The sequence below is a fragment of the Meles meles genome, chromosome 1 (assembly GCF_922984935.1).
Source record: "Meles meles chromosome 1, mMelMel3.1 paternal haplotype, whole genome shotgun sequence".
NCBI lineage: Eukaryota > Metazoa > Chordata > Mammalia > Carnivora > Mustelidae > Meles > Meles meles.
In genome coordinates this window covers 171150969-171174153 of record NC_060066.1, presented here as the reverse complement: position 1 = coordinate 171174153, position 23185 = coordinate 171150969, and the positions used below count along the sequence as shown (strand labels likewise).

General features: G+C 36.0%; 1 protein-coding gene across 5 annotated transcripts in view; it reads left to right on the top strand.

Moving 5' to 3' along the window:
• Positions 1 to 23185, top strand: part of PRKAA2 (protein kinase AMP-activated catalytic subunit alpha 2) — a 69182-nt gene that overhangs the window by 27416 nt on the left and 18581 nt on the right. For 3 of the 5 annotated variants that reach the window (XM_046017309.1, XM_046017318.1, XM_046017340.1), the window contains 3 exons: positions 4314 to 4455; positions 21148 to 21241; positions 22312 to 22456. In XM_046017309.1, coding sequence (XP_045873265.1) covers positions 4314 to 4455; positions 21148 to 21241; positions 22312 to 22456 — 381 coding nt within the window. The remainder of the gene's footprint in view (positions 1 to 4313; positions 4456 to 21147; positions 21242 to 22311; positions 22457 to 23185) is intronic. The other 2 variants (XM_046017326.1, XM_046017333.1) reach the window with 1 other exon arrangement.

Here is a 23185-nt window from a genome sequence, read left to right as displayed (position 1 = left end):
TTTTTGTTTTTGTTTTGCTATTTAGTTGTGTGAGTTCTTTATATATTTTGGATATTAACCCCTTATCAGATAGATGATTTGCAAATATTTTCTCATATTCTGTAGATTGCCTTTTCATTTTGTTTCCTTTTCTGTGCAAAAATTTTTTAGTTTGATGGAGTCTCACTTGTTTATTTTTGCTTTTGTTGTCTTGGGTTTTTTTAGTTTTTTTTTTTTTTGTCATATCCAAAAAAAAAAAAAATTGTCAAGACTTACATCAAGGAGCTTACCACCTATGTTTTCTTCTAGAAGTTGTATGGTTTCCTAATTTTTTTGAGTTGATGTGTGTGTAATGTGTAAGATAGGGTTCTAGTTTCATTCTTTGATATGTGACTATCCAGTTTTCTCAGCAGCATTTATTGAAGAGGTTATCCTTTACCTATTGTATGTTCTTTATCCCTTTGTTGTAAATTAATTGACCCATATATGCATAGGTTTATTTCTGGATTATCAATCCTATTCTGTTGATCTGTGTGTCTATTTTTAGGCCAGTATTAGGCTATTTTAATTACTATAGCTTTGTAATATGGTTTGAATTTTGGAAGTATGATTCTTACTTTGTTGTTCTTTCTCAAGATTGCCTTGACTTTTTGGGGTCTTTGTGGTTCCTTATAAACTTTAGGATTGTTTCTTCTGTTTCTGTGAAAGATGCCATTAGAGTTTTGATGGGGATTGTGTAGAATCTGTAGTTTACTTTGTCTGTAGAGACATTTTAACATTATCAGTTCTTCTGTGAGCGTGATGTATCATGTCTTCTTTTATCAGTGTCTTAAAATTTTCAGTGTACAGATCTTTCACCTTGGTTACATTTATCAAGTATTTTTTTCTTTTGATACAATTGTAAGAGATTGTTTTCTTAATTTCTCTGATAATTCATTTTCAGTGTATGGAAACACAACTGATTTTTGTATATTGACTTTGTATACTGCAGCTTTATTGAATTTGTTGACAAAGTAATACTTCATCTTTTTTTTCAAAGATTTTATTTATTTATTTGACAGAGAGAGACAGCGAGCAAGATAGGGAACACAAGTCGGGGGAAAGGGAAAGGGAGAAGCAGGCTTCCCGCTGAGCAGGCAGCCTGATGTGGGGCATGATCCCAGGACCCTGTGATCATGACTGAGCCACCCAGGTGCCCCAGTAATACTTCATCTTTAAATTGGGTTTTTTGAGTAATTTCATTCACTTTCTGGTTTCTTTGTTGTTTGATTTATGCATATAACATTAAAAAACGAAACATCCATCTGTTTGACTGTTACAGTCTTTGCTCTTACACTCTTTGCTCTGGAAAGAGCATATATGTTCTCAGTAGTCAGTAGTTTCAATTATCAAATGGGGAAAGAGGAATTGAACTCTTTTTTTTTTTCTTTTTTTTTAATTGACAAGGAGGTGCAGCATTGGTTACTTTCATTGAGGTTGTCTGGGATTTGAGGAGAGAGAACTACTTTTTAGGCCATGCAGGCAAGTGTTTGGGTTTTATGAAATTCCCAAAGGTGAGTACTAAACTATCCAGGGATTAAGAAACCATTTAAATTATTTTATTGAGTAGAAATTCCCTGGAATTGATTCAACCATAAAAAAGAATGAAATCTTGCCATTTGCAACAGGATGGATGGATCTAGAGCATACAATGCTAAGTAAAGTCAGTCAGAGAAAGATAAATGCCATATGATTTCACTCATATGTGGAATTTAATAAACAAATGAACAAAGAAAAAGAACAAAATAGACTGTTAAATATAAAGAACAAACTGGTTGTTACCAGAGGGGAGTAGAGTGGGGGGGTTGGGTGAAATAGGTGAGGGGGATTAAGAGTACACTTATCTTGATGAACATTGAGTAATGTTTAGAATTGTTGAATTACTGTATTTTACACCTGAAATTGATATAACACTGTATGTTAATTGCACTGGAATTTAAAAAATTAACTGAAAAAAGGAAGTCCCTGAAATTGATATTTTTCTGGAGTTCTAGAAACATATTTTGGAATGTTAGGATAGATTGCTTGAACTTGATATGATGGCTACCAGTTTATTTTATATGTAGGTAAAATAACTCTCAAATTTCACTAAAGTTTTTGAGATGATAATTTACTACTTGAGAAAGTTATAAAGGTAAAAATAATCTCCAGTGACAAGAAACTCAGTTCTTCCTAGGTCAGCACATTTCATGTTTGAATTGTTCTGACTGGGAGCATTTTTATGTGTAGTTAACCATGCTTCCTATGAACTGAAGTGAGGAAACTTGGGATCACATGTTGTGCCAGCTTGTACTGCATCACTTCTGTTGAGTTACTTCTCTGTGCCTCAGGTTTCTCATTACTACAGTGGAGGACAGTAACACTTGATAGAGTTGTGGGGTTGAGTGAGCAGAGTAGTTAGTACTTAGAATAATTCTTGGCACAGAATAAGCAATAATTGTTGTTGCCAGGTCTATTATTGTTATTAATGTATTTATTTTAATGATTTTGAAACTCGACTCCAAGAAATAGTTAAGAGATATTGTCAACTGGCTCTTTGATTTCTAGTGTATAAGCTGTGTGTCATCAAGTGAAATAGAGGACATAGGTTTGGTAGAGAAAGGGAAAGATGATGCTGAGTTTACTTCTGAACATGCTGAATTTGAGGTGCTTGTGGAACAATACTATACGAGGTACATGAATTTGAAGAAAAGGGCAGAGTCCTTGGCACATGGTTGATAATTACAACTATGAGAGATGGGCTAGATAACTTAAGGATCTACTTTGGTTATAGATTAGAAACCTGGGGACCCTAAACTTTAAAGAACAGGTGAAAGCCATAAAGCATACCATCTGAGAGTAGAAGAAACTGGAGTGAGAAGTGCCACCAAAAGGGGGGAATAATCAATGTTGTCTATTGCAACAGAGATTGCAGTGATCTGAGAAATAGAAGGTATACATGGCTTGATAATTAAAGGGTCTTTTGTGAACCTTTGGTTTCAGTAGAGGAGTGGAGGCAGAAGCCAGATAGCAGTGATGTTAGAAGGGTGAAAGAGGAGGAGGCACAGACAATAAATGTACACCGCTGTTTTCAGAAATGTTGGTGAGGCAAATGTTGAAAACTGAAGGAAGATGGACAGGATATTGATGGGCTAAGGAAAAGGAGCTATTAGAAAAGAAAATGGTTGAGTATCAGGAGAGTGTAGAAGAGGTGAGTTCAAGGCCACAAGTTGGTGATACTGGCCTTGAACAGGAGAAGGGTGGAAACATCTAAGACTGGAGTGAAGAGAGATGTGGATATAACCAAGCCTTTAAGATAGAGGAAATCACTCCTATGGACTTGATTGCCCCCTAAGAAATGAAAGGGGAATTTGCTATAAGGAGTGGATGGTTGACTATGTGTTGTGAGGTGAATGGTCAATGTTTAGAATAGTACTTGAGGGAAATAGGAGGGGAGGCTGACAAATTTGTTTTCTGATAGACGGATTTTTCATCTGAGCAGTATTTGGATATTACTAGTAGTGTGGATACTATGTGTTTTATGAAAGGGGAAGGACTATGTTTCATTTAATGCCATGTAGATTTATTTAGCATATATTATGTACAAAATACTGTTCTTTGTACTTCTGGGAGAGTCAAATGAATATTGACTGCCTTACTCAAGGTGGGGATGGGTATGTGTTCATAGCTCATGTCTTATGTTTTGTTAAAACCACAAATGTTTACCATAGCCTAAAAATGATAAATGATAGATGAGCTTTGTAAACATGCTATAAGGGTTTGAAAGAAGTAGAGACCCCATTAAATAGGAGGAAATAGGAAAGTTTTATGGAAAAGATAAAACTACATAAAATAAGGGCTACATGTGTATTTTCTGATAAAGAAGTAATGAAACCAGTTATAAGTATTTAATTTATTATAGCAGTCATTTATTCTATAACACAATGACTAGCATTAACCAGAAATGAAGAAATAAAGAGATTAACAAAACATAGTGAATTCTGCTCTATCCAAAAGATGTTCCAAACTTGGTTATTTTTTTGTAGTGTTAAAGAATTCAGTAATCCTTTCAACAAATATTTAATGAACATCTCCTCTTAGGTACCTAGGATACAGAGAAGACCAAGATGCAGTTTCTTTCCTCAGGGAGTGCATACTCTAGTAGAGAAACAGAAGTAAAAGAACTTAAGTTCTATGCAGTAGATGATATGAAACTGGTGTATATGAGTAGAGAGATTTGGGGTTACAGTGGAAGGAAGAATGAATAAATGATTACGTTGCTATGACAGCAAGTTTTTTCCTTTTCTTTTCTTTAGTTGGAGAACATCAATTGACAGGCCATAAAGTGGCAGTTAAAATCTTAAATAGACAGAAGATTCGCAGTTTAGATGTTGTTGGAAAAATAAAACGAGAAATTCAAAACCTAAAACTCTTTCGTCATCCTCATATTATCAAACTGTAAGTATTTATGTACCTGAAAATGCAAAAGAGAAACTGTCTTGAAATATTTCCTATGAATTTACAAAAAAAATTGTGTATCATTAGTTAACTTGTTATGAAAATATAAATTTTTTTAGTATTTACATTCAGCAAATAATAATTCATTTAGCCTCCATCAATTCTTTCTTGCATACTTTTAGTTTATAAACAAAAGTCATTTTTCAAAATTAGTATTGTTTTCAAGTGATGAATGCAGCCTTGGAAGTTGACTCTACTCTAGTATTCACTTTGAAGGGCACTTAGGACTCTGATATTCCTAAATTCATTTTATAATTTTTTTTTCTAGTCTTTTTTTCATTAGCATCACAGTGATTTCTTTTAGGAAAAGATAAAATGTAACTGCTTAAGATTATCCGTCATCATATATTACTTCCAAAACTGCAGTAATTACTGTGATTACTGATAGCAAAGCTCTTAGGAAGGCAGTTGAATTTCTTTTTTTTTTGATAGGACAAGTTACAAACTTAAAAGGTAATATGAAGAGATTGACAAAGCTGATTAATTATATTGAAAGAAATAATTTAAAATTGGTTAGACCTAGGAAAAGTAGAGATTGAGTATGTAGCAGTATTCTTCGAAATCATTTAAAGTTGCAGTATAATATTTATTGAGAAATTGTAATATGCTAAACACTGAAAATTGTCTTCTTTTTCATCTTAAAGCTTGGATAGAGTTTTGTAAAATAAATATTAATCTTGTTGAGTACCTGCTTGTGGCTAGGAACTGTGTTGAACATTTTACAGATACAATTTCACTTTATCCTCATGATACCTATAGAGTATGTATTATTGTTTTCAATTTATAAATAAAGAAATTGCATATCTAAAGAGTATCAGTAATGTATGTAAGGCCAAAGAGCCAGTAAGTTGAGGAGCTGGTAGTTGAGTTCATAACTGACTCCAAATGCCGTGCTATTAATGCTTTACTCCAGTACTCCAGTCTTTCTCAAAACAAAGTTATATGAATTCCTTTTAGGGAAAAAATAAATTTGTGGATCCCTGGTTTTGATTTAATTTTAGTATATTGTTACTTAAGTATATACTTAAGTATATTAATATACTTAGTAAAAGTTAGGTGTAATAAACTTCATATGCTTAGAGCTTTGACATAACTATGAAACCAAGATAAATTCACAATTTAAATATAAGACAATGAAGTCAGTGAAATTTGAAGTAGTATCTGTAATATAATGTGATAAATAATGTTGTTTTCAAAAACCAAATCATTGTTATTTAAATAGTAGAAGGACATCCTTATTTATGTTTTGATTCAAATAATATTGAAAGTAAAAAAAAAAATCATTAATGTCCCCGAGGCTTTGTTTGCTAGTTCATTATAATCAGATATTATATTTAGCCTAAACTTTGTTAGTGAGCAGTCTTTGGATGTCAGTGTTAACGAGGAACAGCTAGATAATCTGCAGAGGTACATTATTTGCCTTGGGACAAGGCTAGCATAGTAGCTGTGGTAGACTGAATCATGCCCCGCTCCCACAAGACATTCTAATCCCTAGAATCTTCGAATATGTTATATTACATGGCAAAGGGGAATTAAAGTTACAGATGGATTTAAAGTAGCTGATCAGCTGATCTTAGAATAGGGAGATTTTCCTTGTTTTTCTGGGTGTGCCAGTAGAATCACAGTGGTCCTTAAAAGTGAAAGAGGGAGTCAAGACTCAGAAGGAGATTTGAGAGTGAAGTGAAGTCAGAGTGATAAAATGTGAGGACTCAACTGGCTGTTGTGGACTTTGAAGATGGAGGAAAAGGGCCATGAGCCAAGAAATGCAGGCTCTCTAAAAGTTAGAAAATAAAAATGTTCTCTTTTTAGAGGCTTGCTGCCAACCTTGATTTTAGCCCAGTGAGACATGCCAGACTTATATAAAACTACAAGATAATACATTTTGTTGTTTTAAGCCACCAAATTTGAAGTATGGCAGCGGTAGGAAACTAATACAGGAGCATTCCTGAAATCCTTAAACGAGTGGCTTATCCAGTAATTATTGCTCGGATTGGGAGCATGTGTTTAGTCTTTACTCATACTAGCTACATTTATTGTTAGTGAAGTATTGCAAATTGGTATGTTCAGTGCATCTTACCAGCAATGTGTATATGTGCCTAACTGTTCAAGAAGGCTTTTTCTGGAGGGGCTTGTTCTGCTGTTGGGTAGCTGGGATTCTAACAGTTAGCTTCAGTGTCCTCTCATCTTCACATGAAGTTCACTTCATCGACATAAACAAGAAATGAGGTCTCTGATCATGGCAATGCATGATTGACTACAAGCTTATCGTCTAGGACCTATATTCCAGATGATCCAGAATATGTATATGCAGACTTTTTAAGATTAGCATAAGAAGGGGCGCCTGGGTGGCTCAGTGGGTTAAAGCCTCTGCCTTCGGCTTAGGTCATGCTCCCAGGGTCCTGGGATGGAGCCCCACATGGGGCTCTCTGCTCAGCAGGAAGCATGTTTCCCTCTCTCTCTGCCTGCTTCTCTGCCTGCTTGTGATCTCCATCTGTCAAATAAATAAATAAAATCTTAAAAAAAAAAGATTAGCATAAGAATTATGCTACTATCTTGGTAACCCACCTCTCCTATTCTTTGTTTCCTTAATTTTAAAATGGGGATGTGTTTGCAGTGGTATAATGCCTGGTATTTGATGAAAATTGGCTTAAAGTAGGAATAGGTAACCTACAAGCTGATTTCAGTCCATTTGCATGATTCTTAACTGTTTTTCCCCTACTGGAAGCAGTTCGTATCTGACTTCGACTCCATGTTAATAATGACTTGATTCTGGTTACTGAGTGGCTTCTAAGCTAAATCTCTTTGCTCTTCCTTACTAAGCAACCACTTCTATAAGAGGAGAAAGCTGGAAAGCCAGACTAAAAGTATTACATGCCAGAATGAATGTGAAGGGATAGATCTCTATGTTCGTCTTGTTCCTTGACCTCATCCTTTTTAGAATGCCAACCTGAAAGACCCCAGAGAAATTTTGCCCACTTAGAGTATGAGTCCTTGTTCCTGTTCTGTTCCTATAAATGCAAATCAGATTTTGTAAGTACACAGTTGCAACTGTAAACTGTAAAAGGATTTAAAAGCTTATTTTTGATGTCAAATCTACCAGTGTTTTCTTGCTTTCATTTCTGTAATTATAATTTCAAATTTTGGTTTAGCTAATTATCTTATGGAGGTTTAGAATTATTTAATTATTTGCTATTTTGTTTTGTGAGGGAGATGTAGAACATTCTCAGGGTTGATCAGAAAGTAATTAGCAGAGGTGAATTTAATGTTTAAAGCTTCTGGCTTCCAGCCTTGGGCTTAATCCATTCAGCCAGATTGCCTCTTTAATTGCGGATTGAATTAAAAGAAAAGTACTCATGTATCCTTGCTATAGAACAAGCTTATTGACATAGCCTCTAACAGTGTTAGTGATTTAAACAGGGAGAGAGACCTGATCCTTTTAGTGGTTTTGTTTGTTTTGTGTAGTCTTGGACTAACTGCCAAGAATAGTCCCTTATTACAGAATTGGCCTCTAGTTTCTCTAGCAAGAAAGCTTGAAAACCAAAAACCAAGAATGTAGGATATTTATTGCATGATTTCTCTATTAATTCATATTGTACAATCCCACTGGGAGAAAATTGAAAAGAGTAAACAGGAATCAAAGGAAACTCCAAACTTTCCCATGAACTAGAATTTGTTGATTTGATTTTTGTCTTTGTTTTCTTTTCTTCCCTGTAGTTCTTAAGGAACTTCACTTTTTTTTTTTATTAACATATAACGTATTATTTGTTTCAGGGGTACAGGTCTGTGATTCATCAGTCTTACACAATTCACAGCACTCACCATAGTACATACCCTACCCAATGTCCATCACCCAGCTACCCCATCCCTCCCACCCACCCTCTCCTCCAGCAACTCTCGGTTTGTTTCCTGAGATTAAACATCTCTTATGGTTTGTCTCCCTCTCTGGTTTCATCTTGTTTCATTTTTTCCTCTCTTCCTCTATGATCCTCTCTCTTGTTTCTCAAATTCCACGTATCAGTGAGATCATATGATAATTGTCTTTCTCTGATTGACTTATTTCGTTTAACATAATACCAGCTAGTTCCATCCACACTGTTGCAAATGGCAAGATTTCATTTTTGAAATCTGCACAATATTTCATTGTGTGTGTGTGTGTGTGTGTGTGTGTGTGTGTGTGTGTCTATCCTTTCATCTATCAATGGACAGGTTCTTTCCGTGGTTTGGATATTATGGACATTGCTGCTGTAAACATTGGGGTAAACCTTCCCTTTTGGATCCCTACATTTGTATCTTTGGGGTAAATACCCAGTAGTGCAGTTGCTGGGTCATAGGGTAGCTCTATTTTCAACTTTTTGAGGAAACTCCATACTGTTTTCCAGAGTGGCTATACCAGCTTGCATTCCCACCAACAGTGTAGGAGGGTTCCCCTTTCACCACATCCTCACCAACATCTGTCATTTCCTGACTTGTTAATTTTAATTTGTTAATTTTAGCCATTCTGATTGGTGTGAAGTGGTATCTCACTGTGGTTTTGATTTGTATTTCCCTGATGCTGAGTGATATTGAGCTCATTTTCATGTGTCTGTTGGCCATTTGGATGTCTTCTTTGCAGAAATGTCTGTTCATGTCTTCTGCCCATTTCTTGATTAGATTATTTTTTCTTTGGGTACTGAGTTTGTTAAGTTCTTTATAGATTTTGTGTACTAGCCCTTTATCTGATAAGTCATTTGTAAATATCTTCTCCCATTCCCTCGGTTGTCTTTTGGTTTTGTTGACTGTTTCCTTTGCTGTGCAAAAGCTTTTGATCTTGATGAAGTCCCAACAGTTCATTTTTGCTGGTGTTTCCCTGGCCTTTGGCGATGCATCTCGGAAGAAGTTGCTATGGCTGTGGTCAAAAAGGTTGCTGCCTGTGTTTTCCTCAAGGATTTTGATGGATTCCTGTCTCACATATAGATCTTTCATCCATTCTGAGTCTGCTTTTGTGTGTGGTGTGAGGAAACGGTCCAGTTTCATTCTTCTGCATGTGGTTTTACAATTTTCCCAAAACCATTTTGTTAAGAAACTGTCTTTCTCCATTGGACATGCTTTCCTGCTTTGTCGAAGATTAGTTGACCATAGAGTTGGGTGTCCATTTGTGGGCTCTCTATTCTGTTCATTGATCTATGTGTCTGTTTTTGTGCCAGTACCATGCTGTCTTGATGATTACTGCTTTGTAATAGAACTTGAAGTCCGGAATTGTGATGCCACTGGCTTTTCTTTTCTTTTTCAATATTCCTCTGGCTATTGGGGTCTTTTCTGGTTCCATACAAAATTTAGGATTATTTGTTCCATTTCTTTGAAAAAACTTGATGGTATTTTGATAGGAATTGCATTAAATGTATAGATTGCTCTAGGTAGCATAAACATTTTCACAATATTTGTTCTTCCAATCCATGAGCGTGGAACGTTTTTCCATTTCTTTGTATCTTCCTCAGTTTCTTTCATGAGTACTTTATAGTTTTCTGAGTACAGATTCTTTGCCTCTTTGGTTAGGTTTATTCCAAGGTATCTTATGGTTTGGGGTACAACTGTAAATGGGATCAACTCCTTAATTTCTCTTTCTTCTGTCTTATAGTTGGTGTATAGAGATGCAACTGATTTCTGTGCATTGACTTTATATCCTGATACTTTACTGAATTCCTGTATGAGTTCTAGCAGTTTTGGGGTAGAGTCTTTTGGGTTTTCCTCATAAAGTGTCATAAAATCTGCAGAGAGTGAAAGTTTGACTCCTTCTTTGCTAATTCAGATGCCTTTTATGTCTTTCTGTTGTCTGATTGCTGACGCTAGGACTTCTAGTATTATGTTGAATAGCAGTGGTGATAGTGGACGTCCCTGCTGTGTTCCTGACCTTAGGGGAAGGGCTCTCAGTTTTCCTCCATTGAGAATGATATTTGCTGTGAGTTTTTCATAGATGGCTTTTATGATATTGAGGTATGTACCCTCTATCCATACAGTGTGAAGAGTTTTGATCAAGAAAGGATGCTGTACTTTGTCAAATGCTTTTTCTGCATCTATTGAGAGTATCATATGGTTCTTGTTCTTTCTTTTATTAATGTGTTCTATCACATTGATTGATTTGAGGATGTTGAACCAACCTTACAGCCCAGAATAAATCCCACTTGGTCGCCGTGAGTAATCCTTTTAATGTACTGTTGGGGGGCACCTGGGTGGCTCAGTGGTTTAAGACTCTGCCTTCGGCTCAGGTCATGATCTCAGGGTCCTGGGATCAAGCCCCGCATCGGGCTCTCTGCTCAGCGGGGAGCCTGTTTCTCCCTCTCTCTCTGCCTGCCTCTCTGCCTACTTGTGGCACCTCTCTCTGTCAAATAAATTAAAAAATATATATATTAATGTACTGTTGGATCCTATTGTCTAGAATTTTGGTGAGAGTTTTTGCATCCATGTTCATCAGGGATATTGGTCTGCAATTCTCCTTGTCTGGTTTTGGGATCAAGGTAATGCTGGCCTCATAAAATGAGTTTGGAATTTTCCTTCCATTTCTATTTTTTGGAACAGTTTCAGAAGAATAGGTATTAATTCTTTTTTAAATGTTTTTTTAAAATTCCCCTGGGAAGCTGTCTGGCCCTGGGCTCTTGTTTATTGGGGTATATTTGATGACTGCTTCAATTTCCTTGCTGGTTATGGGTCTGTTCAGGTTTTCTGTTTCTTCCTGGTTCAGTTTTGGTAGTTTAATATGTCTCTAGGAATGCATCAATTTCTTCCAGATTGTCTAATTTGCTGGCATATAGTTGCCCATAATGTGTTCTTATAATTGTATTTCTTTGGTGTTGGTTGGAATCACTCCTCTTTCATTCATGATTTTTTTTTATTTGGGTCCTTTCTCTTTTCTTTTTGATAGTTCTGGCCAGGGGTTTATCAGTCTTATTAAATATTTCAAAGAACTAGCTCCTAGTTTTGTTAATGTTCTACTGTTCTTTTGCTTTCTATTTCATTGATTTCTACTCTGATTTTTATCATTTCTCTTCTTCTGCTGGGTTTAGGTTTTATTTGCTGTTCTTTTCTAGCTTTAGGGAACTTCACTTCAACGAATCAGAAGATCAATACTTACTTATTTGGTAGACCTAGTTTTATCTGTTCACTTTTTAAAGTTTTATCTTACTCAACCTGTAGACAGCTCTTTAACATTGTTCACCATCACCACCTTAAAATGTTGTATTCTCTGGGTTTCGATAACATCACAGTGTTCTGATTTTCTTTTTTCATTCTCTCCTCCTCTTAAGACTCTCTTTTATGGGCCTCTTTATCTTTATGGCCATTAAATATTGATGCATGTCAGCATTGTGAGATAGGGTAATGTTAGTGAACCACCTTTGGTTGACCCCATCTATTACGATGGTTGTCATTTGTCATCTTTGTGCTAAAGATTTCCAAAACTATATTTCTGAGCTAGCTATTTCTCCTGAATCCTGAACACACTTATTGAACTCTGTATTGGATGTTTCCATTCTTAAGTCATAGAATCATCTGAAACTAAGTTGAACTTTTTTTTTCTTTCCCAGACTTTTTCTGTTCTGTTTTGTTTTGTTTTTAAAGATTTTATTTTATTTATTTGACAGAGTAGTGAGAGAGGGTACCCAAACGGGGAGTGGAGAGGGAGAAACGGCTTCCCGCTGAGCAGGGAGTCCAAGGAGGAGCTCAGTACCAGGACCCTGGGATCATGACCTGAGCTGAAGTCAGAGGCTTAATGACTGAGCCATCCAGGCACCCCAATGTCTTGTTTTGTTTTGAGCAACAATACCTTTCATGCAATTTTCTAGCCTAAAACTTGGGGATCATCTTTAATTCTGTTTCTCTCATCTGTACATATAATTAATCATTGAGTTCTTCAGCCCCTTTCCTTAAATATCTCCTTAGTCTATTTCTTTCTGCTTTTATTGTCACCACTGTCTTTTGCTTATTGTCCTTCAGCTATTTTTTTCTGCCTGGAAAGCTTTTCCCACAACTCCTTTTCCCTAAGCGTCCAATTCCAATTTGCCATTTAGGTCTTAGCCTTTATAGGTGACTCTGTAAGTCTGTGTTAGGCATCATTGCCTGTGTACCACAGTAGTCAGCCTTCTAAAGCCCTTGACATTACTTTACGCTTGCTCATTTGTTTTTATTAGTATCCCCCACAAGACCACATTCTTTAGAAGCAGGAATTATGTTTGTTTTTTCTTTTATTTAACACACTTTTACTGAGTACCTAATATCTAACAGGAACTGTTCTAGGCATTGGGCATAATATAGTGAAAAACAAGGTTTCTGCCTTTATGGAGCCTCTGTTCTAGACCTATCTAACAGTTCTAGATAGTGACAAGCAAGTTAACAGGATTACTTTAGGCAGTGATAAGTGCCTTGAGGAGAATGAAAGGTAGTACTGTTCTAGGGTATGACTAGCAAGCAGTAAGTGCTACTTCAGATTAAGTTGTGGGAAGGCGTCACTGAGGAGGTAGAGTTTGAGCTAAGACCTGAAAGATTATTAAGATCTAGCCATCTAGTGAAATGATGTGACTATAGTATAGAACGGGTATGGGGTCAGAAGTGGAAGCAGACCAGTAAGGAATCTGTTGTTGTGTAGTCCAAGAGATTATAATTATGGTGGCTTTAACCAAAGTGTAGTCTATAGATTTGTGCTGTCCAGTGCAGTGGCCACTGCATAAATTTAAATCAATTAAAATATTTCATTCTCTAGTCAAACAAACCATATTTCAAGTGTTTAATAGCAATTTGTGGCTAATGACTATTGTAAGGCTATATAAAACATTTCTATCATTGCAGAAAGTTCTATTTGATACTACTGATCTAGGTGGAGAGAAATCTATGGATTCAATATATGTGTTTTGTAGGTTAAGTTAATGAGTTACTGAGGTTAATAAAGTATCTGAGGTTTTCGGGGCTCTTTTTGTTTTTTGGGAGGGAGGCTAAGCAATGGGATTTTTTATTTTGGCTTGAGCAACTAAGTGCTGATAATGAGGCTATTTTTTGAGGTAGGAAGAATGGTGGAGAGTCATGTTGGGGTACAGGTGGATATTAAGGATACTTGTTTTGGCCATGTTAAGTTGAGAATCCCATTAGACGTCTAAATAGAGATATTAGATTTCATCTTTATGTCCCTAGCACCTAGTACAGTAATAGGTATTTACTAATTACATACAGCATATATAAGTAAAGAGGTGCCAATTGAACAAAGCCCTGATGGTTGTATGAGGACAATAAGAGCAAAATAATGAAAATGTAAAGAACGTGTTATGTTGGGAGCAGCTGTCTTGTTTGGATGGCAAATAGAATATGTGTAGGGAAATGGAGGAAAGCGAGACAGAAATTTAGCTTGTTCATCCCTTCATTTAGCAAATGACACCACTCAGTCACTCGGGATATACTGGCAAACAAAAAGATGACAACAAAATCTCTGCTGCTATGGAGCTTCTGTTCACGTGTATGGGTATAGTGGGGCGGCAGGGGGTGGGGGGCAGTGAGTAGGTAGACAATGAAACTTAAGTTAGTAAAATAAATTGTAAGTTAGACCATGAAAAGGTGAGGGAATATGCCATGCAGATTATCTGGAGGAAGAAAATAACAAATAGAGGGAACATAAAGGCTCTGAGGTAGAAATACAGGTCTGAGATCAAGGGAGCAAAGTGATCTAGGGGAAATTGTACTAAGAGATAAGGACAGAGACATAAAGGGGAACCAGATTTTGTAGGGTATTATAGACCATTGTAAGGACTTAGGCTTTTACTCTGAGCTAAATGGGAAACCATTAGAAGGTTTTGGTCAGAGGTCTGATATGACCTGACTTATATTGAAGCAGGGAAACCAGTTAGGAGTCAGTTGCAGTACTATGGGTAAAAGAGTTGTTGGCTTAGAATAGAGCAAAGTCTGGGGGATGTTGAGAAGTAGCTATCTTTTCTATATACTTTTGAGGTAGGGTAACAGAGATGAGGGTTGTGAAAAAAGAGAAGGCAGTGATTGACTCCATGGTTATCTGGCTTGGGGAAAAAAGAATAGAGTTGCTATTAAGTGAAATGGAGAAGATTATAGGAGAAACAAGTTCGAGGTATGGGGTATTGGAGGATGGTATCAAGAATTTGATTTTGGTTTTGTGTTATTGAGATGCTTATTAGGCATCTAAGTAGAGCTATAAATAGGTTATTGAATATATGACTCCGGAATTAAGGGGACAGGTTTAAGATAGAGATAAATTTGAAAGTCATCAGCATGTAGATGGTACTTAAGATATTTAGAGTCCAAAAACTAGATAAGATCACCAAGGATGTGAGTATAAATAAGCAAGAAGTCTATGGATTGATCTCTAGGGCATAATGATATTAAGATGTCCAAGATGAGGAGGAACCAGCAAAGGAGAATGAAAATGAACAGTTAAGAGGTTGGAGGAAAACCAGGAGAATATGGTATCTTGAAGCCAAGTGAAGAATATGTTTGAAGAAAGAAAGATTTTTAGCTGTTGCTTATACTGCTGAGTATTGAGTAAGACGAGATTGAGAATTGACCCATTAGATTTGGCAACGTGGAGGTTGCTAGTGTCTTTCCAAAGGGCCAATTTATTATAATGAAGGCAAAATCTTGTTTTGAGGGGGTTAGGAGAGAATTTGAGCTGAAGAAGGGGACTTAGTAATAATATGTAATTCAGGAATTTTATTAAAAGGTGAGGGGAGGAATAGTGGTAATGAGAAGAAATATGGGGTCTAAACAGGGCTTGTTGTCTCTCTTTTTTTTTTTTTTTTCTAAAGATGAAAGATGTTATAGAATGCTTGTACACCAAAAGGGATAATTTGGTCAAGATGGAGAGACTGATACAGGAGGAAGAAGAGCTAATTGTAGAAACCAAGTCCTTTAGTAGGTGGGAAGAATAATTGAAGAATTAGTGTTTGATAGTATATGACCATGGTGTGAGTGGCTGGGTATGGTGGAGGATGAAGCGGTCAAGGAAATTAGAGGCCATATATTGTACAGGTCATCCATGTGTATATCATGTACAACAGTAGCAATGGGGGAAAAAGACATTAAGTCAGAAAGAAAGGGAGTGGGGAGAGTTAGGTTGATGCCTATAACAAAAAAAAAGGTATTGGGTGTGTAATCCAATGGCCTGTGCTTCAGAGACAGTGGAGTTTTTGAGGAAGGAGATTTTGAGTGAGGATTTCCTTTAGATCATAATATATTATCAGACTCTGCAAATTGGCCAGCAATTTCCTTGTGAATTAATAAATTGAGGATCTGATCAGCAATGGCTGCTAATTCCTCAAAAAAGAGAGACAGACATTATATGCCTTTGCTTGGAGGTGCCCAGCATCATCTAGTCTTTCAAAGGAAAATAAAAATCAAAATGAAATCTGATCTAGTCTCTAGATCTAAGAGGGTGCTATAAACTGTACATTTTGTTGCCATAGAGGACAGATCAGTCATATGAGACCATGAAATCCTCTGCAGGACAAGCCAACTGGCTTCTTCAACAAATGAATGCATGAGGGAAAACAAACAAACAAAAAAACCACAGATGGAGGAGCAGCCTATAAATTAAAAGAAACATGAGATATGTCAATCAATTACAATGTATAGATTATAGTTGGATCCTAATTCAATCAAAATATTAAAACAAATACCAGAAAAGCATTGTAAAAGCTAATCAGGAAACCTGATGGAATATATGATGACATTCATGATTTGTTAAATTTATGCATGACAGTAGTATTGCACAGGTATATACACATACATTTTTTAAGGCGATTTTTTTTTTAAGACTTTATTTATTTGACAGAGATCACAATCAGGCAGAGAAGCAGGCAGAGAGAGAGGGAGAAGCAGGCTCCCTGCCGAGTGGAGAGCCCCATGCGGGGCTCGATCCCAGGACCCTGGGACCATGACCTGAGCCGAAGGTAGAGGCTTTAACCCACTGAGCCACCCAGGCGCCCCTAAGGCGATTATTTTTTAGAGATATATACAGATCTCCTTACAGAGTGTCTGAAAGCCACATTCAGTGTGAATTGATTGAAAACATACTTTTTATGAAGTTAATAATCAAGGCATATTAATAATCTTATACTCTAGAGTGTAAGAAAAGATACTGATTTATTCTGTATATCCATGCATAAATAAAGCATGATCAACTTAATAAAAATGGACAGGATGCAGGAGTGAGCATTTAATAAGAAATGTGTATGGTATTTTGCAGGAGTTGGAGAAAATATAAATCCACAAACTTTGTAAGGATTTTAGCATTACTAAAATCTTTTTGGACAATAGTTGGCATTACCTCTTATAATCGGACATTCATGTGAACTATGACTCAGCAATTCCACTCATAGGTATATATCAAAGAGAAAATTTGCCATGTACAAGAATGTTTACAGCAGCACTATTATAATAGCAAAATGTGGCAACAATTTACCCTCTAGTAGTAGAGTGGGTGAATAAATAGCCCTAGATTGGATGAATAAATAGCCCTAGATTGAAAGAATAAATAGCTTCTTGGTTAACAGGAGAGTAGATAAATAAATACAATGAAATTTTATACATTGGTCACATCAGATAACTAGCAAACACAACAATGTGGATGAATCTCAATAAAACAGGTCCCAAAATACTACATATATCCTGATGCTCTTTTTTATTTTTATTTTTTTAAAGATTTATTTATTTGAGAGACAGAGGGCATGCAAGCGGAGGAAGGAGCAGAGGAGAGGGAGAGAGAGAATCCTTAAGGAGACTCCCTGCTGGGGTGGGTGTGGGGCCCAACACTTCCTCTATCCCAGGACCCTGAAATCATGACCTGACCTGAAATCAGGAGTCTGACACTTAACTGACTGAGCCAGCCAGGGGGCCCACATCATATCCTTTTTTAAAGCTAAGAGCAATTAAAATAAAAATATACATAAGAATATGAATTTTACATATATATGAAGACAGGGGGATACACACATATATACATGTATAAATAAACCGTATAAAAGAGAAAACAAGGGAAGCAGGAAGGGGATTCAGGATGATGGGTAACTTGGTTAAGGAGAAGCAGTGGGAGGGGGAAGATTACTCCACTGTATGGTTAGATGGAAGGTATTGTTGAGGTCCTAGGTTTTTTGTTTGGGTGCTGGGTTTGTAGGTGTTTATTATAATATTAAAAATAGTAATTAGCTAAATAAAAGTATGCCATTCAAGAACCAGTAAAGACAGGTGGCATGAACCAAGGATAATGGTTACTACATTTCTTTAATAACTGATTTCTAAATAAAGAAACATATTATTCTGTATATGTAGCTATAGAAATAATATTTTGAAATCTCTATGGATATAACCATCAAAAAGGCATACTCATGAATACTGACTTTTGCCTAACTTTGGAAAGATTTTTCCTGAGTTCTATATGCTGTATAAATGGATATTGCCTAAAAATGCATATAACTTGGTCAGCTGGAGAATGCTTGAGGTTTTTGTGGATACTTGAATTTTATTTTATTAATTAGAAATACTTGTTTCTGAAAAAAATTTTTTAAAGCACGTTAATTATTGTATTAAATATAGGAATTTCATGATTGAATTTCTTATAATGCTTCTATGTGATTATTATTTTGGAGGGCACAAAATTTGGCTTACTTGGCTAGATTTAAGAACATAGTCCTAGAATTGGCCTTTTTTCCCTAAGTCCCCATATGAAGCTGGATTTGGATTTCTTTATTTTAAAAATCATGTTTTCTTTTGTCTTGGCTTCATTCTGGTTAATTGACATTTTATTCATTGAATTTTTGTTGTATTGTTGCAGTAATTTCTGTTTCAGATTATTCTGGTTTTCCTCCAAGCTGCTCACATTATTTAAAAGTGCTACTTTATATGTTTACTTAAATTCCTACTTGGATACAGATACTTTGCTGGGTCCACACCCAATCATTGTCTAATCACAAACTGAGACACATGTTCTGATGCTAATGGAATGCTTTTGTGAAAGCAAAAAGGGCTGACCTGGACTTAAAGAAGTTACCTTTAAGTGAAGCTAGAAAGAATGACTGGCAGACTGTTAAAGGGCGGAGTACAGGTCAGGTACAGAATTCAGGTTAGCGGAAACTGCTTATACAAAGATGCTGTGGCAGAAGGAAATGCAGTACAATCAATGAGTGAAAGAAAGAAATACACATGGTGACGGTGGGATATCAAACAGGAAACAGTACAGACTCAGGCAGGGGCCTGATTCACTCGGGACCTAAGAGCAATGGGAACCCCCTGAAGATTTTTGATTAGGAGACTATTGAAGAACAGATTCATATTTTGAAAAGAATTATTGTCTAATATGTGTCTTCCTGAATAGGCTGTAAGCTCTACAAGTAGAAAGAGGAGCTGTTGATCTCATGAAGTATAATACAAATAGGTTTTCAACAAAGAGTGGATAGCACTACTTAATAGCTCAGTGTCTGGCACATGGCAAGTACTCAGTAATGCTGGCTGTGGTTTTCATTGCTCTAGATTGGCCTTTGACATGAACAGTGGCTACTGTGGATTTAGAGGTTTCATGAAATAGTTCTGTCCAACAGTGTTCACTGAAGACCTGTGATATACTTGGAAGAATCAGCAGCTAAATATATTAAAATTTCATCACTTTTTTCTAATAAGCCCCAAAGATGTAACAGGGTAGAAAAGTGATGGAGAATTCTGTTAATAAATCAGATTAGCCTACAGTAAGGTGACTAGGTACCCCTGCTTCGCGCAATTCATTTATTTTCAATTAGAGTTTGGTGCCTGGTGAGATTGCTTTTATAGAACCATTTCTTCTGGAGTTCTCAGGTAAAATTCCCATTTCATAGTTCATTTGAAGTAATTTCAACCTTATTCCTCAGTTATGTTAGTTTATTTTATATAAAGTGAGTTACCTTGTCACTTTTCATCCCAAAGACTAAAGATTGCTATTAGAAATATTTCTTCTGAAACTCTATAATCATTTTCATACTATACCTTTAATATTTTACTTTTTTTAAGTGTTTATACAGGATGTGTCTTTTCTTAAAATGTACAGTATGTAGTTATATCACCAATGACCTGGCCCTTTTTTCTTTCCTCTTTATTAGTAACCAGAACCACCATGTAGCACATAATTGCTGTTGTGCATATTAATTGTATTTAATTTGTTTTTAAAACTTTGGTAAAATTGGTTATATGGGGGGGAAGTTGTCTTTTAAGAAAATTTTTTTCAAATACAACTAAGAGTCTTTTTTTTTTTTTAAGAGTCTTACTTTTAATGGTCTCAGCTTTAAATGCCTAGAAGTAAATTAAAAAAAAAATACAATCATTTGTCTACTTAATTTCTTACTATGGAACTTTTTTTTTTTTTTTTAAGATTTATTAATTTGAGAGAGAAAGTGAGAGGCAGCACGGGGGAGGGGCAAAGGCAGAAGGAGAGAGAAACTGCAGCAGACTCCATGCTGAGCCTAGAGCCTAATGCCGGGCTTGATCTCAGGATCCTAAGGTCATGCTGAAACCAAGAATTGGTTGCTTAACTGACTGTGCCACCCATATGCCCCACCCATTATGGAAAGTTTTTAATATATACAAAAGCAAAGTGATGAAGCCTCATGTATCTGTCATTTGGCTTCAGCAGTTGCCAGTGTATTGTTTTATCTGCTTCTTCCCACTTCTCCCATTACAAATTATTTTGAAGCAAATCCTAAATATTACTATTTTAATCTGCAAACTCATCAATTTCTACTCTGAAACATACCCTTCTTTAAATTTTAGTAATACAAGCACAGTTCATTATCACACCTTAAAAAATGAATTAATAATATCAACCATCCACTCAGTATTCAGACTTTGTTTCATAAGTGGTTTAAAGCTGGTTTGTTGGAGTCAAAATCAAAATAAGTCTTGGGGTGCCTAGGTGGTTCAGTTGTTACACATCCAGCTCTTGGCTCAGGTTGTGATCTCAGGGTCTTGGGCTCCAGCTCATGGTTGGGCTTTCACTCAGGGCGGAGTCAGTTTGAGATTCTCTCTCTCTCTCTGTCCCTTTGCCCCTCCCCCTGGCACATGAGCCTGTGTGCGTGTGCATACTCTCTTTCTCTAGAATAAATAAATCTTTAAAAAAATCAAAACAAGTCTCTGCAGTGTAATAGGTCAGTATGTCTCTTGATTTACTATAAATCTATAGCTTCCCTTCCCTCTTTCCTTTTCTCACATTTTATTTGTTGGAGAAAGTGTCATTTGACCACTTTCTGCATTTCACTGATTAAATCTCTTGTGGTATCATTTAAGCTTAGCAAGAATATTTTTAAATTATGTTTAAATATGATACCTGATCTCAATGGGCCATAAAAATTTTTTTGTTTAAATGGAGAAATGAATGCTTAGTTGTTGAAGAATGAAGGATTTCAAAGATTTTGTAAATATGAAAGGAAGGATCTGAAGAAAAGTCCATAAGCCTCAGAAAGCAGAGAATTTTGTAAGGCTATGTTTATATCTCTGTGATTGTTTTGATAACATAATTTGTGGCTGTCTTAAAATATTATAAAACATTGAAATACAAAATTGTAGCAATAATAATACCAGCTTAATTTTTAAAAAACTAACATTTTTTTATCATATTTTTCATTTACAAAAAAGATACCAGGTGATCAGCACTCCAACAGATTTTTTTATGGTAATGGAATATGTGTCTGGTGGTGAATTATTTGACTACATCTGTAAACATGGACGGGTGAGTAATTTACTATCTAGTACAATAAGCCCCTAAGCTAAGAAGAGGATAGTAGGAAATAGCAAACCATAAAGATATCTTCAAAGTCAGGGTTGCTTCTGTAATAAAGATAACTAAAGATACAGAATATTAGACATTTTTTTCTTTCTTAAAAAATATACCTTTCAGGGGTGCCTGGCAGTTCAATTGGTGGAGCATGGACTCTTGAACTTGGGGTTGTAATTTCAAGCCCCACATTGGGTATAGAGATTGCTTAAAAATAAAATCTTAAAATAATATACACCTTTTGGGGCACCTGGTGCCTCGTATGGTTAAGTATCTGCCTTTGGTTCAGGTCATGATCCCGGGGTCTTGGGATGGAGACCTGTGTCGGGTCTCTTGCTCAGAGGGGAAACTGCTTCTCCCTCTGCCCCTCCCCCTGCTCTCTTGCTCTCTCAAATAAATAAATAAAATCTTAAAAATATACATATATACCTTCCAAAATACTGATTTTGGGACCCTAGGTGGCTCAGTCATTAAGCTTCTGCCTTGGCTTGGGTCATGATCCCAGGCCACATGGGGTTGCCTGCTCAGAGGGAAGCCTGCTTCTGCCTCTCCCCCACACCTCTGTGCTTGTATTCCCTCTCTTGCCATCATTCTTTCAAGTAAATAAAATCTTTAAAAAAAAATAGTGATTTTAGGGAACATATTCCACTTAATTTCCAACATGATGTCAGTGAAAAATCTGTTCCAGAACATTATGTTGAAGCTTCAAGGATTTCCTTTTCTTAGCACTTTCACATAAGTTCTGTTTTACATTATGTTTTACTTGTTAATTTCCTAAAACATTGTACAAATTTAGTAATATTAATTGAAAATTAAATCTTCCTAGCCTAGCAGCAAAAAAGGAACCTTATTGATTGACATGTTGAACTCTAATGCAAGTGTCTGGTTCGTTTGTCTGATTTGTTGAGAATTCTAGCCTGATTTAATTAGCTTGCTCAGTTACATTTGGGCTGATTATGAAACTAAAACTCTTGCTATGTACATGTCTCAAATATTCTTAGTGCAGCTTCTTTTATACTTGCTAGGTTGAAGAGGTGGAAGCAAGGCGGCTTTTTCAGCAGATTCTATCAGCTGTGGACTACTGCCATAGGCATATGGTGGTTCATCGAGACCTGAAACCAGAGAATGTGCTGTTGGATGCTCACATGAATGCCAAGATAGCCGATTTTGGTATGTAACTCCATGGTTGTTCAGAAATGTACTAGTTGCCTTTTAAAGTATGTCAGTAGCAACTATTAAAGAACTATGAACTTGCAGTTTCAATTTTATAAATCTGATACCATGAAAAAGGGGTTAATGCACAGTCTCCATGTTGGTTTGTTAGGTTCATTTAAACACAATTTATAAAATGCACATGCTTCTAGAGAAGTTTAGAGGGCCAGTTTCAAGGTACATCCATTTAATCTGCATTTTCTCCTAAAGGAAAACCTGTCTTTTTTGGGGAGAGGGGTCACAAACTCTTTTGAAAATCTAATGAAAATATGGGCACTTCCTTTGATGAATGCACTTTAAGAGAAATACCTGAAAATTTGCATGCGGTTTTGAAGACTTACAGCCTTTCTCATTTGATCAAGGGTTGACTTCAGGGTAAAATCTAACTACTTGTTAAAAAGAATAGGAGTTTTTGTCAGGAGTAAAACAAAAAACAAAATGTAGATTTAAATGCACCAAACAGTTTCTGGGGTAAACATTCCTGGAAAGTAGGGTGTTTGGCAAAAGGATTAGGAAGTAAGAGGTTATAGAAAGAGAGATGGAAATGTGCCACAGTTCAGTGTTACTTATATAAATTTTTTGTCTGTACCTTGTCTTTAATCTAAAAACTAGGAAACTAGTTTTCCTATTTCTCTTCCTTCTCTAAATCGCAAAACTCCTTAGTATGATACTTCAACTAGATTTTTG